This window comes from Acanthisitta chloris, unplaced genomic scaffold (genome assembly GCF_000695815.1).
Source record: "Acanthisitta chloris isolate BGI_N310 unplaced genomic scaffold, ASM69581v1 scaffold29812, whole genome shotgun sequence".
In the NCBI taxonomy this organism is placed as follows: domain Eukaryota; kingdom Metazoa; phylum Chordata; class Aves; order Passeriformes; family Acanthisittidae; genus Acanthisitta; species Acanthisitta chloris.
The window spans coordinates 12,601-28,866 of record NW_008661602.1 but is presented as its reverse complement, the minus strand read 5'-3'; the positions used below and the strand labels follow the sequence as shown (position 1 = coordinate 28,866).

Genomic DNA, 16,266 nt, shown 5'->3' with positions numbered 1-16,266 from the left:
GTGATGTGGCTCTGCTTACTGTGCTTCCTGGGGACTAACTGTGCTGCTCACCATCAGGTAACCTGTATAGCATTTGCTAGCATCAGCTTCAGACAAGCCAAGTCACATCAAATTTGTGGTGGTTCTTTGGCAGTATCATGACACTGCTGAAGCTGCACCCTTCCATGGTCCCATCAGATGTTATGGACTCAGTTACTTCCCCAGGAATGTCAAATGCAGGAGGTAGTGTGCCTTTCCATAACCCACCCAGACACCAGGAGACACCTACTCACAACTGGATGTGCAAAGGCACAGTCATTTCCATTATCGCTGCTGCTAGTTGGGTCAGAAAACATACTCCTTGCTTTCACAACTGCAGCTGAAGTAAGAACTCATGAAACAGAGCCACTGACAGCAGTAGCTTGAGGGATGGGGCTGTGCAAGCATCTCAGGGCTCTTCTAAACCATCATGCTCTGCCCTACAGCAAGCCCCACAAAGGCCTGAGGCTTCTTTGGGGCCAGGGTGCTGGCAGCACCCTGATGTGCCTGCTTGATAAATCCAAATGGGACAGAGGAGTCAGCTGAGACATTAATTTTTCATGCTTAGCCTAAGCCTGGGCTAGTGCTGCTCCTCAAAGTTGAAGCAAACATGTTTAGGAATGCTGACAATGGACTTTTCCTTGCATGTTCACATTTAGGATATGTACTGCAACTCTTCCCTAAATCTTGGGAAAGTACACTGGGATGGGTGCAGAGTGAGCATACAGCCCTGAGGGCTAACACCATTGTTGCATGCAGGAGAGCAGCTGGGGGAAATTCTGCTCAAAGGATGGGAGAACTCACTCATGTGGAGGGAACAAGGTAATATGAGCAGATCAGCTTCAATACAGCTGGAGGTGTGTGAAATCCCTCCTGCTTTAACTGAAATGTAGATGGGCTTTAGTTCTTATGCTCCTTGTTGGGGAAAACAACTTTCCAGATACATTTGCTTTGTCTCTTTCAAAACAAAACAGAACAAAATCCTCTTTTCCAAACAGCTTTTAGCTATCCACTAGCCAACACATAGTTAAAACATCCCATGAGCATGACAGGGAAGAGCTGAACATCCTCTCTTCAGTGGTTTGGGCAGGAAGTATAATAGAAGGCTCAATTATTGCTTTAAAAATATGACAGTAAATTTTCATTTTCATATCCCATTCACAGATAATGAAAATGTACCAAAGAGAAGGAAAATCTGACAGCATTAATGAGAGGACATTCTTGAAAATCAGAAACAATGGGAAGGAATGGGCAGAGAGACAGAAATAATTACCATAGCAGCAGTGTTTGCTGCTCTGTTATTAAGGTTTGTCAGAGTTTCAATGATTTTTAAGTGCTTTTTTTTGTTTTCTACAGAATATGTAAAAATGTTCCGTTTTGAACTTTTGTACGAAAGAATTTAGTTTTAATTTTTTGTAATAATTTTGGCAAAAATGTTTCAGATTCCTACTTTATGTGTCTAAATCTTAACTCTGACTTTTATATTTTCTTTTTTTAACCAGAATCGTTGTGCTCACACATCCGTATTCAAAAGCCATGGGGTTTTTTTTAGAGGTGCATTTTTATTCAGATGTAGAAATTATTACCCTAAAGTCAGGTTGGCTAGTGAGAAATGTGGTGGTGTGGACTGTCTTGAGCAAAGCTTGGTATGCAGTAGCTGTGAGGGTCATGGCAGAAGATGCTTAGCTGAGTTACAATAATCTGCAAGACAATGTTGTGCAATGACTATGATAGGACATTGAAAATACCCAGGACTCCTTGGTTCTGTTGCCAGCCTAGTACCTTAGTGTATGGCCTTGGGCAAATCACTTAGTACTGCTCCTCAGTTTACCTGCTTGGAAGATATATAGTTTCCTCACCTTCTGGGCTGTGCTGAGCTGCAGTTATTGTTTTAATGTGGAGGTGCTCAGTAGTGATACAAGTACCAAATAATAACAACAATTTATAGTAAGAAAATAAGTTAGTATGAAAAATCTCTTCACGTGTCAGTTCTCTACTTAACAAGTTCTCAGGTTTCAGTGTGTGCACTAGGCATCTTTGAGGAGTAAACCCCTGGCCTGACCCTTCTGACATTGGGAGGCTTGGGAGAAATAAAGCATTTATAGGACTATCTGGTGGGTAGGAAGCCAGGCAGAAGGAAATGTTGCCACAAGGTACTGCTGAATGGAAGGATAGTAAGGACTTGAAATGGAAACACTCTATTTGTGTCTGAGATGAAGGTAGATGGCAGCAGGGAAAAGGAGTAGAGCAACAGAACTGGAATGTGAAATACAAGAACTCCTCCTTTATGACAACAGAGAAAAAAGAACCATCTTGACTATTTAACTGTCTACCTTCAGCATAGCTGTGATATCTTTAAGCTCTTTTAAGCACATGGTAACATTTGAGATCAGTTTTGCAGTCAGCCCTTTGACTTTAACTCAATGATCAGCAGAGTATTGTACAATTTTCTCACTGTTTTCATATATTGCACCATTTCACATTCATGTCTAAGTGTTTTGTTTCTTTACTTTACCTCTACTATGAACCATCCTTCCTCAGCCACGAGAGTTAGTGGAGACACAAATTTTCCTTTTTTGTAGTAAAATCTGTTAGGAATGTCCTGTATGTTATAAACATCCATGTGCTCCACAGCTTTCAGTTTTTGATATATCTGCAAAGAAAACAAATGTTAGTACACCATATGGCTGTAAAGGGCATATATGCACCTATGGAAACACCTGAACTGGTAAAATGGCTAGTCCCCTTTAATGGCTAATCATCAGCTCATTCAGACTGGGACTTTGCCTGTCCAAAGAGGATGTTTGTGCAAAACCTGCTTATGTGGTTTAGGAGATTCTGAAAACTTGGATTGTAAACACATAGGCACACACGAATTCATGTATTATCTATATTTATAATACACTCAGTCACGAATGTATGCATGTGAGTATACCAGCCCACAGAAACAGACAGGAGAAACCAGACCTTCACAGGAGGCAGTAAACAAAGTGGGGAAAGATGCTTAAAGGCACCATGTGGACTGTGTATAGATGTGAAAAAAGGATATTGTCTTTAGCCTCTGCCACTCATTCCCTCTTTGTGCTCTTGAGTGAAACAATTAATGTCACCTCACCTGTGTTTCTTACACTTAGCCAGTCAATCCCTATCAAGGGGATTGACAGTGCTTAGTTATCTGCTTCATAAGGATGTCGTGAGATTAATTAGCCAATGCCTACAGTTTGAAGCTGCACAATGCTGTACAAGTGGTTTATTAATATCAATCATACTCTCTGGAATATAATCCCACAGAAGTGGTTAAACCCTAGATTATTCAAAAAATATTTTACATTATTGAAGATGTTCATGTGCCATAAACAAAGCAATTATTGGAGTCCCCAGACTCCATATTGTTCTTTTGCTTAAATAGAAATAATCTTCAGGAATAAATAGCTCAGTTCTGCAAAGAATGAAAGGTTCTTCAGTAGCATTTTAACTACGTCACCCTGATGTGTGTATGCGTGTGCCAGAGATGTGCACTGACATGTAGCGACTATAGGAACAGCACCAGGGTGTGATGGTGCAGTTCAGCCAGACCTTCCCACCATGACCTGGACTAGAGAGTGGTCCTGGTGTTTCACCAGTACTTCTGGTGCTTCAAAATGGGATAATATTTAAAGGTGATAAACACTGTGTTATGATACACTCTAATTCCTAAACATGGCTCTTTAATGTGAATTAAGAATAGAGAAATCTACCTATTGGGAAACTGAAAATCAACTTTATTTCCTGTAAAAAGCAGCAGTCTAGTAAGAAGTTCTAAAAAGAAATGAAGGAAAAAACCAAAACCATAGTGTAAGGCATTGTACTTTATTCTTCTTAGGGATATTAGGCTGTTAAATGAGAGAGAAGCATGTGTTGAAGAGTTTTGCTGGATGAAACCCCATGTCTGTGTGAAACCACAACTTGCCCACATATGAAGGTCTGGCCTACAAAACTAGGGAGCTCTGTGTTAAGACTGAGGAGCGTGTATTTCAGTGCTGTGATCCTCTGTGATGCACTTTGAGCAAATTGCTTTTTCATGCCTCTAAGACAACTTTCAACTCTGGCATGAATTTGAAGTTTTCACAATATCATGACTATATAATTCCTGGAGAGCTTGTTTCGGTGCAAAAATTAGCAAATATTCCATTAAAAATATATTGCACAAGCTACAATATACTGGAACTGTCCAAAATATAATATAGAAAATAAAATTATTCACCTGGGGCACACCCTGGACATCCACTCATCTGTATTCTGAGGACAGTAATAATGACTTCTGAAGCACTGGTTTCTGGTTAGGCTATAAGGTACTAGTCTATTAGTAACAGATGCTGCATTTTATTTCTCTTGAAGTGATTTCCAAATTTTTTTCTCTATTGTTTTAATTTGTCCCTCAAAATCCTGCAGTTCTGGCCTTGGGCTTTTATGGTTGATTCAATCCAACATGCTTATTCATCAAAAATTCTTCAAAGGAAAATATTGTAGAAAAATTTTTTTTGCAATTCTGATCTAATGGAATTCATTCCTCTAATTCTATGGAAGTTTACTGGAATATGCGTGCCTGACCTGCTCCAGATCATTTGGAAATTCCAGCTGGAAAAAAAATGTATTTTAAGCTAAAATCTTTCATCTCTTTATCAGAGCACATGATGGTGGGGTTTGAAATGGGCTTTGCCTAAACCTGCCAAGTTATCCAACTGGAATGGGCTTCCTGGGGAGGTGGTGGATTCACCATCCCTGGAGGTTTTCAAAACAAGACTGGATGTGGCACTTAGTGCCATTGGCTAGTTACGGCAGTAGGGTTGGACTCAATGATCTTTGAGGTCTCCTCCAACCTGGTTGATTCTATGATTCTATGAAAGCATGTGTTTGTGTCAAATAATGGTGAAAGGTCATGCTTTTTCATTTGCCTGGTGTGACTTTCCTTCAGAAACCAGCATCACAGGAGTGTCACAGAATCCAAGTCTGACTTCTGATAAGAGCCTTGGCCTGATATTGACACATACATCTGAGAACAGGTTGTGGATGTTATGAGAAAACAGAAGACACAATTGGCATAAAACTTGAGGAAGCACAAAACTAAGTAAGTACAACTAAACTGTACTTACCTCTGCATGCTTCTCTGGAGCTGGCCAGAGGCTCACAACGGGACCTCGGTCCTTCATTTGTATGGTATCGCTCATATTGATATAGTTTTTCAGCTCAATCACTTTGTCTGCCCAAGAGATGTCTGTCATCCCATGATCAGAGAAGAGCAGGACATTGACATCATTCTGAAGGCCTTTACTCTGTGAAGCGAGTGCATGACAGCAGTAACAGATGGGTAAGAGCTTTGTGCTGTCTGTGCCCACTGGAAAATCCCATTTGATCTCCACCTGTTCAGTGGAAGTTGGCCAGAAGAGCACATCCACAAATGCCCTGCAATGTGCTTTGCCACCACCCATAATGGTGAACATCCACTCTCACTTGCTGCTCTGGAAGAGTCTGAGAGGTTAGCACCAAATAAAGTTTTTACAAAATAAATCCACTTCCCTGCTCAATAACCAGAAGCTGCATCCCAAATGCAGCAAACCAGTTGTCCCAGTTGGTCTTAGACAGAATTTTATCCAACTGTTCTTCACCTATAGGACAAAACAATCGAGGAAGAGCAACTTTGCTATGATGCTACCCGTGGCAGGACTGTTTCTCTCTTCCCCTCCCGAACACAAGCACTTAGCATTCGTGCTTTTGTAATTTAGTGAAATTGGAGATACATATTCCTCTTAGGTTAGATATTAGAAAAAAAGTTTTTACTGTAAGAGTGGTGAGACACTGAAACAAGTTGTCCAGGGATGTGGTGGCTGCCCCAACCCTGACAGTGTTCAAGACCAGGCTGGATGAGGCCTTGAGCTTCTTGAGATCTAGTGAGGAGGTGTCCCTGGCCATGGCAGGGGGGAGTTGGGACTAGATAATCTGCAATGTCCATTCCAACCCTTAAATTCTATGATTCTATGATTCTTCTCACTGAAACACATGAAAAAACTCCAACATGCCTTTATCATTGTCGTAAATATGCACAGAATTGCCATTTACCCTAAAGCTTGGTATCTTCTTTTTCTCACTGAAAAAACATTTAGATAATGTTTTTTTTAAAACCAAGTTTAAAGTAAAGAGTTCTGAACAGTGCCATAAAAAACACTATAAAAGTTAATCGTCTGATTCCACAAACCTTAGGAAGCACGTGGTTTTGATTCATTCGCCTACAATAAAGTTCAGCTGGCAACACAAGTTATAAACAGAGCAACAAGTATATTGGTTTGTGGTTTCCCAGGGCTATTGGTATAAATCCACTAGGAGGGTTATAGTGCCATCAATGAAAACAATAATCAGTGAAATGGTGCCTTGACTCCCACATGATCTCAGTAGCCTGTTTCTCAGGAAATAAAAGTTTACAGCCACTGCATTCAGTTAACAGGCATTAAATAGGCTCTTGGCAGTGCCACAAAGAGCAGTTTAAAAGCCTGTTCCAAAGACACCCAGGAGCTGGGTTTTCAGATGCCACTCACCTTGATGAGCGAGATCATGTTGCTCAAGGCTTTGTCCACCTCCTTCAAAGCGTTCTTCCGCTGCTGGGACAAAGGGCCGTAGTGGTGACCTTCCACATCAATGCGCTCATAGTACACCGCGGCCATCTCAGCACTGTTGTTGCTGGAGGTAAAAAGCAGGGGAAGGAAGGAGAAGCTGACACCCATTAGTGTCTTCACTGGCATATAGACCCACAAAACCCCAGTTTCTGCTTGTAGCCTGTGCTGTCCTACCCACTGTTACACAGCTGGGCTCGTTATTCACACTCAGAGTCTTCTGAGTCTGCCTGAGACTCCCATCAGAGGCAGCAGGTAGAGACTGACATGTGCAAGCACAGGCTGGCCTGGCAGCCCTCTACTACCTCTTTGAATTAGGAAGGAAGCTTTCCCTTTAATGACAAAGAAATACTGGTTTCTGTGCTGAATGTCCTTATTAAAAAGATTGTGAAAATTATCAGTCAAATGTGTGTTAATTAAAGTTTGGCACTTCTGGCTTTCTTCTGTGTGAGGTCTTCCAAACCACCGAGGTCAACTCAGGATATTCCTTACAAAATCCCAAGCAATATGAATTGGGATGAGATTTTAGATGGCATTTTTACTCAGGAATATGACCAAAGGGAAACTAAGGTAATCTCAGAGTTGCACAAGTTTAGCTGATCACACGTTTCTGCACTGACTGCCCTCAGCCTAATTAGTGGGGATGGCGCATACATCAGTGCTTAATTACATTTTCATGATTACTTTACTGCTCACTGGAAATCTCCCTGAGAGCAGTTGTGTAGATAAAATCACAAACCTGTGCTCGTGAAGTTCAAACTCAAGTCTTTTTCTGCTGTATTTAAAATATGACAGAGTGTGCCATCCATAATACATGCCCTCATCCAGATCAAGATCCCTAAAAAAAAGACTTTGTGTGATGTCCTGACAGGTCCAGCTTCTCTGATTAAAGACACTCGGGCAGTCTGGTGTAATGAGTGAGACAGAAGAGGAAAAATCAGAGGTGAGGGACTGAATGAATGTATTTGCATTTCTCAGTTTTCAAAAGGCTTCAGAGGAAGTCCCATAGGAAGATGAAGGTTTCTGCTCTGGTGGGAATTTCTCCACTACTGGCCCTGCAGAACAGTGTTGTTTCTCACTCTTCAAGATTTTAAAATCATTCAAATGAAGCATCTCTCCCACATTTCATTTTAAGCATTACTTTCCATCTGTATTAGACATAAAATAATTTCCAAAATTTAACCCTGTAATTTCTCTATTGCATACACACTCATTGAACCTACTGAAATAGTTTTGTTTTGCTGCAGTGCCTGTATTAATGAGCTACTTGGACTGCTTTTTGTCTTCTCACCTGTAACTAAATGATCCTTTTGATCAAGATAGAAGTTAAGAAAGAGATTTATTGCATAAAACAAGTGATCTTATTTAGGCTGTGGTGAGGTTTCTTCGTGAAGGCTCAGGGCTCTAAGGATGAACATTCAATGACTTCAGTGGGTTTCAATAAGCTCCAGTTATGTGGCATGCTTAGGAGTTTGCATGATTTGGTGCAACTCAACCAGAGCTTCTAAAACTGAGTCTGACTTTATTTCCACTTTTTTGCCTATTTTTTCAAGAAAACCAGGCATCTGTGGTCATGGCTTGCATGGGAGAGGTAATTCCTTTCTAACTGTGTGTTAGTCCCATCTACTTCCATCACCAGTAACCTTCCAAATAAATTACTATGGAAAACTTGCTAAGAAAAGTTGGATGGCATTGCTGGCAATACTGAGAGGGGTTTTATATTTTACCAACACACTTTGCAAGTACTGTGCAACTCAGTGACACCTGTCCAGGAAGGTAGGTAGATTACAACAGCCTCTAAGTTATAGCTATGGAAAAGACATAAAGAAGGTTTTAGTTTTACTTGACAAAAATGAATGCTTGACTTAGTTTTGAATATTTTTAGTCCAAATAGTTGTCTTGAAGCACCTGTTAGAAGAGACTGGGGAATATTCTTGAAGGATGGAGAATATTCCTTTGGTTGCAAGAGAATCTCAGTGGCTCCCTGGTGAGTTAGGTACTTCTGCCCTTGCATAGGACATTGATATAATTTTCATAAATGTTCAACTTTGGTGAAGTTAAGATGGGTCAGGATGTTCCTGTGTTCAAACCCAAGTTAACCCCTAGGCCACCATGCTGCAATAAAGGGCTTACTCTCTCTACCCTAGAGTCCCTGTAAGGTTTGCTAGTGGTGGGAGCCTAAGTGCAGTTCATTAACTACTAATACCTGCCACTAGGGCAGCTGAGCATGGCACTGCTCCAGGCAAGAGACTACCTTTGCCACAGGCTGTTTTCCCACATATAGCTAAATGCCAGTCTCAGCCTAATGGGTTTTTCCAATTACTTGGGGTGTGGAAAGGAAACACACTGGATTTGCCAGCCTTTGAACAGCTTCAAGAGCCAAAACCACTTGCAAAAGATGTAATGACATGCTCAAGACTCTTCTACCTAGAGATGCTAATTCCTGCTAAATGAATATGCCTATAGTAAAGGCATTTAAGAGGCTTTACTTATGGCCTGGCCCAGCAGCATGGAATGTGGGGGTTTTTTTAAATTTTGAAGGAATAAACAAAGATGAAGAATAAGAGAAAGAATAAGTAAAACCTACCTGATTTTCAATCTGTTCATTCTCTACCCTCCCTTCTTATGGTAAGTCCTCGCAGTATTTACACCCACAACTGATTATTAATTTCATCTATGATCATTCATTTTGGATGAGAAGCTCACCATGAGCCAGCAGTGTGTGCTAGCAGCCCAGAAAGCCAAACAAATCCCGGGCTGCATCAAAAGAAGCGTGGCAAACAGGTCAAAAGAAGTGATTCTTCCCCTCTACTCTGTTCTCGTGAGGCCCCACCTGGAATACTGCCTGCAGTTCTGGTGTCCTCAACATAAGAAGGACGCGAAACTGTTGGAACAAGTCCAGAGGAGGCCACGAAGTTGATAAGAGGACTGGAGCATCTCCCCTATGAAGACAGGCTGAGGAAGTTGGGGCTGTTCAGCCTGGAGAAGAGAAGACTGCATGGAGACCTCAGAGCAACTTTTCAATATCTGAAGGACCTACAAGGAGTTGGAGAGGGACTCTTTGTTAGGAACTGCAATGATAGGACAAGGGGTAATGGGTTCAAACTGAAGGAGGGAAAATTCTAGGTTATATGTGAGGAAAAGGTTTTCTACTATAAGGGTGGTGAGACATTGGAACAGTTGCCCAGGGGCGTGGCGGCTGCCCCAACCAGGCTGGATGAGGCCTTGAGCAACCTGATCTAGTGAGGAGGTGTCCCTGTCCATGGCAGGGAGGACTGGGACTAGATGATCTGTAAGGTACATTCCAACCCTTAAATTCTATGAATCTATGATTCCTTTTTCCTCTTTCCTGCCTTGCTTGGAGACAGGGCATGTAGTTTAAAGAAAAGTAACTTGGGCACAATTCAATAGGGATGGTGTGTAAATGGACACCAGAGACAGGACCTCCTGTAACTCCTGATGATCTGTAGGATTTGGCACTTCAGCAGGCTGTAGCTGGTATTTATGGAAAATATCATGATGGCAGGGATTAGATCTTTCCTTGAAATCATCACCTTTCACCTCTTGTGAGCTGTCCTACCAACACTGTTGTGTCCTTACCCTTTTTTTACTTTTCCACCTAAGACAGCAGCAGGCAGCCTTGTGGCTTGGGGTGAATTAGCTATTGAAATATTTTTGATGGGCTCCAACTACCCAAAAGAACAGCTCAAAAGGCTGGAGCTTTTAACAGTTTGTGCCTCACTTTTAACCATGTTCACAATTACAAAGCTGTAAACCATCCTGAGCAGTCTTATGCACTGTGCTTCATAGAAACCAGGCAGGAAGGTTCAAGTATATCTTGACCCATCTCCAAGTAATACCAGACCAAAAAGACTTTTATGATAATTCTGGGTTTCCACCAGAAGTAAGAGCTGCTGTCTGTATTCAGTTTTCCGCTCCCATATTTATTCACAGAATTAAAAGCATTACAGAGCTCCAGAAATCCTCCTATGCCACGTATGACCTCCTCATGTCACATGCAGATAACTTTCTGTAAATCTAAGCTAAATAATTTCAGCATAAAACATCTCACATGGTCTCAGACAGCTTCTGCCTAAGCCCCATGCTGAAAATGACACTGTGATTTGTGAGCATCTGTGCAGCAGGACCCAGTGTGCAACTGGGAGCAACATCTCCAGCCGTACTCTCATCATTCTGGAGCCTTTATTTCAAGAACAATCAACACTCATTGTCTGAATACGAAACGTTTCAGGTTCAAATCACAGTGGCAGTTTGCAAGTAGTAAAGTAGAAGTGTATCCTAGGATTGGATAAATTATGGAGCCAACAAAGTTTTACAAGGGGAAGCTTAGTTATAGCTAAGGTAAGGCATTGGCTCTACACGTGGGGATACAATCTTCCCTGATTTTACAGCCAGTGTGGAACTGTCCCTTGTAAATGTTTGGATGAGATATGGTGGAACTTGGAAGGTAGGTATGGAGCATATTTTTTCCCTAGGAGTTGTCTAAGAGATACATTCCCATCAGTTGGGCTAGGCCATCATTGTAGGTCTCTTCCAATTGAACTAGCCTATTCTGTACTCATAGTTCCACAGAATGAGCACCCGCTCCAAAATTATTGTGCCTAAGATGTTCTAAAATGCAGAAGAAGCCAAAGCATCAGTCTCGTAAACAAGTGACCAGTGCTGAACTTCAGAATTTCCAAGTTCCCAGGAGCTCTCTCTAAATCCAAGCATTTCAAAGTCTGCTCTTGCAGGCCAGTGAACAGACACAGTCGCAGACTCATCACGAAGTCTTTTGAAACAGCAAATTAAAAGTAGTAAGTCAGGATGTCTCCTCTGTCTTGTAACAAGCACATGAAGAGAGGAGCACATCTTTCCCTCCTATATTAATGTAAGGGCCTATTTCTGTCCTGGTGTTGTTTCTCTGACAGTACTATATGGCAACTACTTGGGAGCCAGTTCTGAAAATCTGCCTGATAGTAAACCCCAGTACTCGTCCTTGAGAGAGGAAACCCCATGCCACAGAAATCTAGTGACGTACCACAAAGACTCAAGGGCATCGCTGATGGCATCCTCAAAGTTTTTGTCTGTCGGGACACTGAAGTATTCACGGCAGTAACTTGGTCTGACTCCAAGGATTTCGACCTCGCAACCTACAAGCGAAAAATGTAGTAAGCTCTGCTGTTTCACCTTGATCATAGACCCCACACCGTGGGGTCCAAGTTCAGGTTTGTAAATTCCCTGTGATATTACTTACCTTGCAGCTTCCCTGCAGTAAACTGTGTGGTTGGGAAGGGAAAAGGGGAGAGAGGTTGGTTTCACTGCACATTGGATTCTTTTATTTCCTGCTCTAAAAGAAAGGTCTCTGTGTGACCTTCTCCCAGTAAAACTCTCGGTTCCCTTGTGGCAGACTGTTTCCACCTAAATTGCTAGCTTGTTTTCATTTTTAACTACTAGGGCCACATAGCCTCATTTCCAGGCTTCCAACATAATAGATTTAGATATTGTTCCCTGAAAGTTCAGCAAATACTTTTCAGTTAGACATGCTGTATCTTGCGTCATAATATCCTCTATAAACTGTATTTTATTATGTGATACTGGCACTCCACTATTAAATCCGTTTCCCAGGAGGTCTTATTAAAACAGTATAAACCAATTAACTCTCTTGGTAACTTTCAGCCTTCCTTGCAAAATACAGTCTGTTTTGTGGCCTAAAAATTTATGGCAACAAATCCTACAAGAGAACATGGCCCTGAGCACAGAAAAACATGTTTTTGTGAGTTTTCTTTGCCCTTTTGCTCTCCAGTTACTATACTGCTGAATGACATTAATATTTAAAAGAAGCATGCTTTCAGAAACACTGGAATCATGCAAATTAACATTCCAGACCCACAAAGTCCTCCCATCACAGTTAGGCATTTTCTGGTGTATTCCTGAGGCATGAGGAGAAAAATAAAAAAAAAAGAGATATTTTGCAAAATGGTGTCTGTATACAGCAGCACAGTTAGATCAAAAAGACAACTCTAAGCCACAGCCTGAATATGTCTACGTCTGGGTCCCTCTGCTTCTCCTCTGGCATTAAAGGAACAGGCGTTAGGACTGTCATAAATTGACTCGCTTGGGGTGGGAGAAGGTTGCATAGGGGGCATAAGTAAGTTCAGAGAGGGCACTAGAGCAAGAAGAGCTACTATCAGAGATGATTTACAGTGGTTTGCTTACTGGGCTGCTCAGTAAAGAGAATTTGTCAGTGTTTTGCATCTCTGCCCACATGAGCTCACATCGCCCAGGTGCAGTACTGGGGCACAGGGAAAAGCACACCACTTGCAGGCTAGGCTGGCTAAGGCAATTCTGCTTGCAGCTGGTCAGGAATATCGTGAAAGGTTTTTTAAAAAATAATATTTAATCTTAGGAAATTTTTGTTAAAGTCTTCACTGATTTTCAGAAAGCCAGATAAGTCAGAGGGAAATTACCTTTTCCAAGGGTTAGAGCCCTAGCACACATGGCAGATTCAGTCTCTTCTCCTGTGGTAGCAGCTCCCAGGTCTCCTCACACTTAGCTTGTTTCTAGGGACCCCATCTAATATGATTAATTATTTGTAATAATAAACGTATAATGTAGTCAATTAATTCACTTTGCTGTAAAAACATACTTGTATAATTTTGAACCTCTTTAATTTTTATTTCTATTAAAGTTGTGGGATTGTGTGGTGGTGTTTACTTTTTGTTCTTCTCCTGTTTAAACCTGCACAACTTAATCCTCCCCTTTCTTCATGAAGATACTTTAGTGTTTATCTCTCCACCACAAAAGTAACCTGCAACCTGGATGACCAGCCTGCAGATCACTTGACGAGAACTGACTCTCTAGACCATCTCACAGTAAAACTTCTATACATCTGCATGCAGCACCTTCAAAAAATTAAGTTGTGCAACAGAGACAGGTCCCAGCTGCTACCTAACCAAACCATCAGAAATATATTCCTGAAATGGCCTGAAGTCATATCCTGGAAGCCCCCTGCCCTGAGGCCATGCAGCTTCACTCTTTTGAAAGATGTCCTGGGTGCCACCAGCAGCAAAACATGGGTTTTCAGCTACCTCAGACACCAGAGGTGATGGAATAATTCTCTGTGGGCTTTGATAATATTTCAGGACTGAACTGAAACTTTGGAGCCAATTTGTCCTCTGATACTTGAGTCTGGGAAAAGATTAGCTCCAAAGCCAGACAAGAAGTTAAGGATACATTTGGAAAGACGTTGGAAATGTTGAGTATTTCAGTTCAAGTGGGTGACTGCACATAGCCAATAACTAATACAATTTTGCCTCTTTTTTCTTCTTCAGATACTGACATCACTTTGTCATTTTCCCAGATAACATTCCTCAGAATTACTCACAAGGTGATTTTAACTGGAAGCATTTATCTCTTGGGGAACTGGAATATTTTAATTGTTGAGATATCTTTGCTATTTCTAGATTGTCAAGTGATGAGCATGACATAAAAGACTATAGAGGCAGCAACAATTAGAAAACTTTTGGCCCCTAAATACTGGTCTTCAAGTGTGCAGTTCTTTGGCAGGTACTCAGATACCAAGAGCTTCCTTTTTCTCTATTTTTTTAGCCTCTGTGGTGAACAGAACTTCAAATTGGATTTCTGATGTTAAGGCTTGTTACAATTCCAAAATACTGGCCATGAAGACCCTTTAATATTTAAATTTCACTTTGGTAGAGGATAGGACAGATGGTATATTTTTCTTGTTTAAATCATAGGAAAGGAAATCTAAACAGGTTTGGAGCCAGACGAAGGGTATGTTAAGATTTTCTTGGTTAAACTACAAATAGTTAAGCTGTATTTACTAAGATTCAATGTTAGATACCTTTCTGCACAGTTTTGTATGATGATAAACCTTTATTTAAAATCCTGAACTACTGGAGCAGGAATAAGGACTTCTTACATAGTGATATATAAGCTTCTCTTTATCTATCTGACATGGAGACCTGAACCTCTGCCAGCTTTAAATTGCATTTCTAAACATTTATTCAAGAGCTGGACACTTCATGTCATAACAGAAGGTTTAGAAAACTTTCCAGACTAGCTCTGTGGTCTGGTAAATGTTGTGTTTAAATGACAAAAGTTGAGTTTAGAGTCTTTTTTTCCCCCCTTTTTCTCTCACTTCAGTGTTTAGATAAGATGTCACTGCACTTCAGCTGAAGTAGTTGCATAGGCAGCTGGAAAATGAAGGAGTTTGGGCTGAGAGTGAGGACCACTCCAAAGCTTTGACTGTGACTGCTGGGATGCTCTTGCAGTCCTCTGGAGCAGCAGTGCTTCAGACAGGCACCTGGGAGTGAGGCTGCACATTTCACCCCACATATGGCATGAAGAAAGGAGAAAAATGTTCCTACAAGTCAAAGTCTGTATTTTGGAAGAAGTGGTGGTTGGAGCCCTGGCGTGGTGAAATTTTGGCTGCTCCATTTCTAGAGTCAGGAGAACCCAGATGAATTCTGCCTGTGAGTTGTCTTTGCTGTGTTTATGTTAGGCTCACAGATAAAGCTGTGATAGATGGTTATTTGCATCCAACAGCCCTCCTGCTCTGAGTTCCTGTTTGATGCGGTCTGGATTTTCTTCAAGCACTGACTATGCATGAGAGGAACGTAGGGAAGAATACAAAGTGGCAGATTTGTGGGTCAGACTTTGCAAAGCCTGAAACTGGCTCTGAGGAGGAAATGCCAGAGGTGCAAGCCAATCCTGGGAATCAGCTCACTGGCATTCACAACACATTTCTGCTGTTGGATTGATCTCGTTTGTCTTCACTGATGGCTGCAAAGAAAATAGCATCTTCCAGAACAAAGTGTGATGAATTTGGTCGTATATTGCTGTTCCTATTAAGAGTTTCCCAAAGTTTTCCTGTTTGGATCTTTACCATATTTGCAAGATTGATTACTAAGCAGCAGTATATCCTCAGGCTGGAAAGCTAATCACTAATAGCAGATCATGTGCAGTGCAAATGTCTGTGGGGCCTCTACCCACCTTGGTTATTAAATCTTTTTTTATTTTCCTTTCGTTTGGTATCACTCCCCAGTCAAATACCTTGTTAAGAATTAAAGCTTTAAAATGATAGATCTAGAATTTTTTTGAAGGATTTTGTCCATACCACGAAACTAGAAAAACAGCTTAAAAATCATATAGGGAAAATGTAATAAATACTATTGCATTTGGAGTGACTTCTGTTTATCCCACTTACACCCAGAGTCCTATTGCAGCCCAAGTGCTCTGTGGTTTAGTTCAATAGTTCCGCGTTTCACCTCACTACCTGCCCTGTGCCTGCCCCTGTATGGTCAACGTGTCCTTTGAGACCATGAACACCCTTAAAAGAAGCATGTGCTTAAACGTTTGCTGAACTGAGGCACTGATGGCTTTGCCAGAGGTCACCTGTCACCGATAAATAATCAAGGACAGACAGATGTACATGTCACAGTCCACAGTTAAAACACCAGATCCACACAAAAAATTCCCCCTCTGTGTCATAAGAGAGTCAGTGCATACACTTGGCAGCATAACCATTGGGAAAAGGGAGGCTCTATTATTCCTTGCAAATTTCCACTGGAAATAGCAG

The 16,266-nt window shown here is 41.3% G+C and overlaps 1 protein-coding gene across 1 annotated transcript in view; it reads right to left on the bottom strand.

Moving 5' to 3' along the window:
• Positions 1 to 16,266, bottom strand: part of ENPP6 (ectonucleotide pyrophosphatase/phosphodiesterase 6) — a gene marked incomplete at its 5' end in the record, with an annotated part of 31,359 nt that overhangs the window by 2,501 nt on the left and 12,592 nt on the right. The window contains 4 exons of the mRNA XM_009070293.1: positions 2,534 to 2,671; positions 5,151 to 5,330; positions 6,588 to 6,729; positions 11,704 to 11,815. Of these exons, the coding sequence (XP_009068541.1) occupies positions 2,534 to 2,671; positions 5,151 to 5,330; positions 6,588 to 6,729; positions 11,704 to 11,815 (572 nt within the window). The remainder of the gene's footprint in view (positions 1 to 2,533; positions 2,672 to 5,150; positions 5,331 to 6,587; positions 6,730 to 11,703; positions 11,816 to 16,266) is intronic.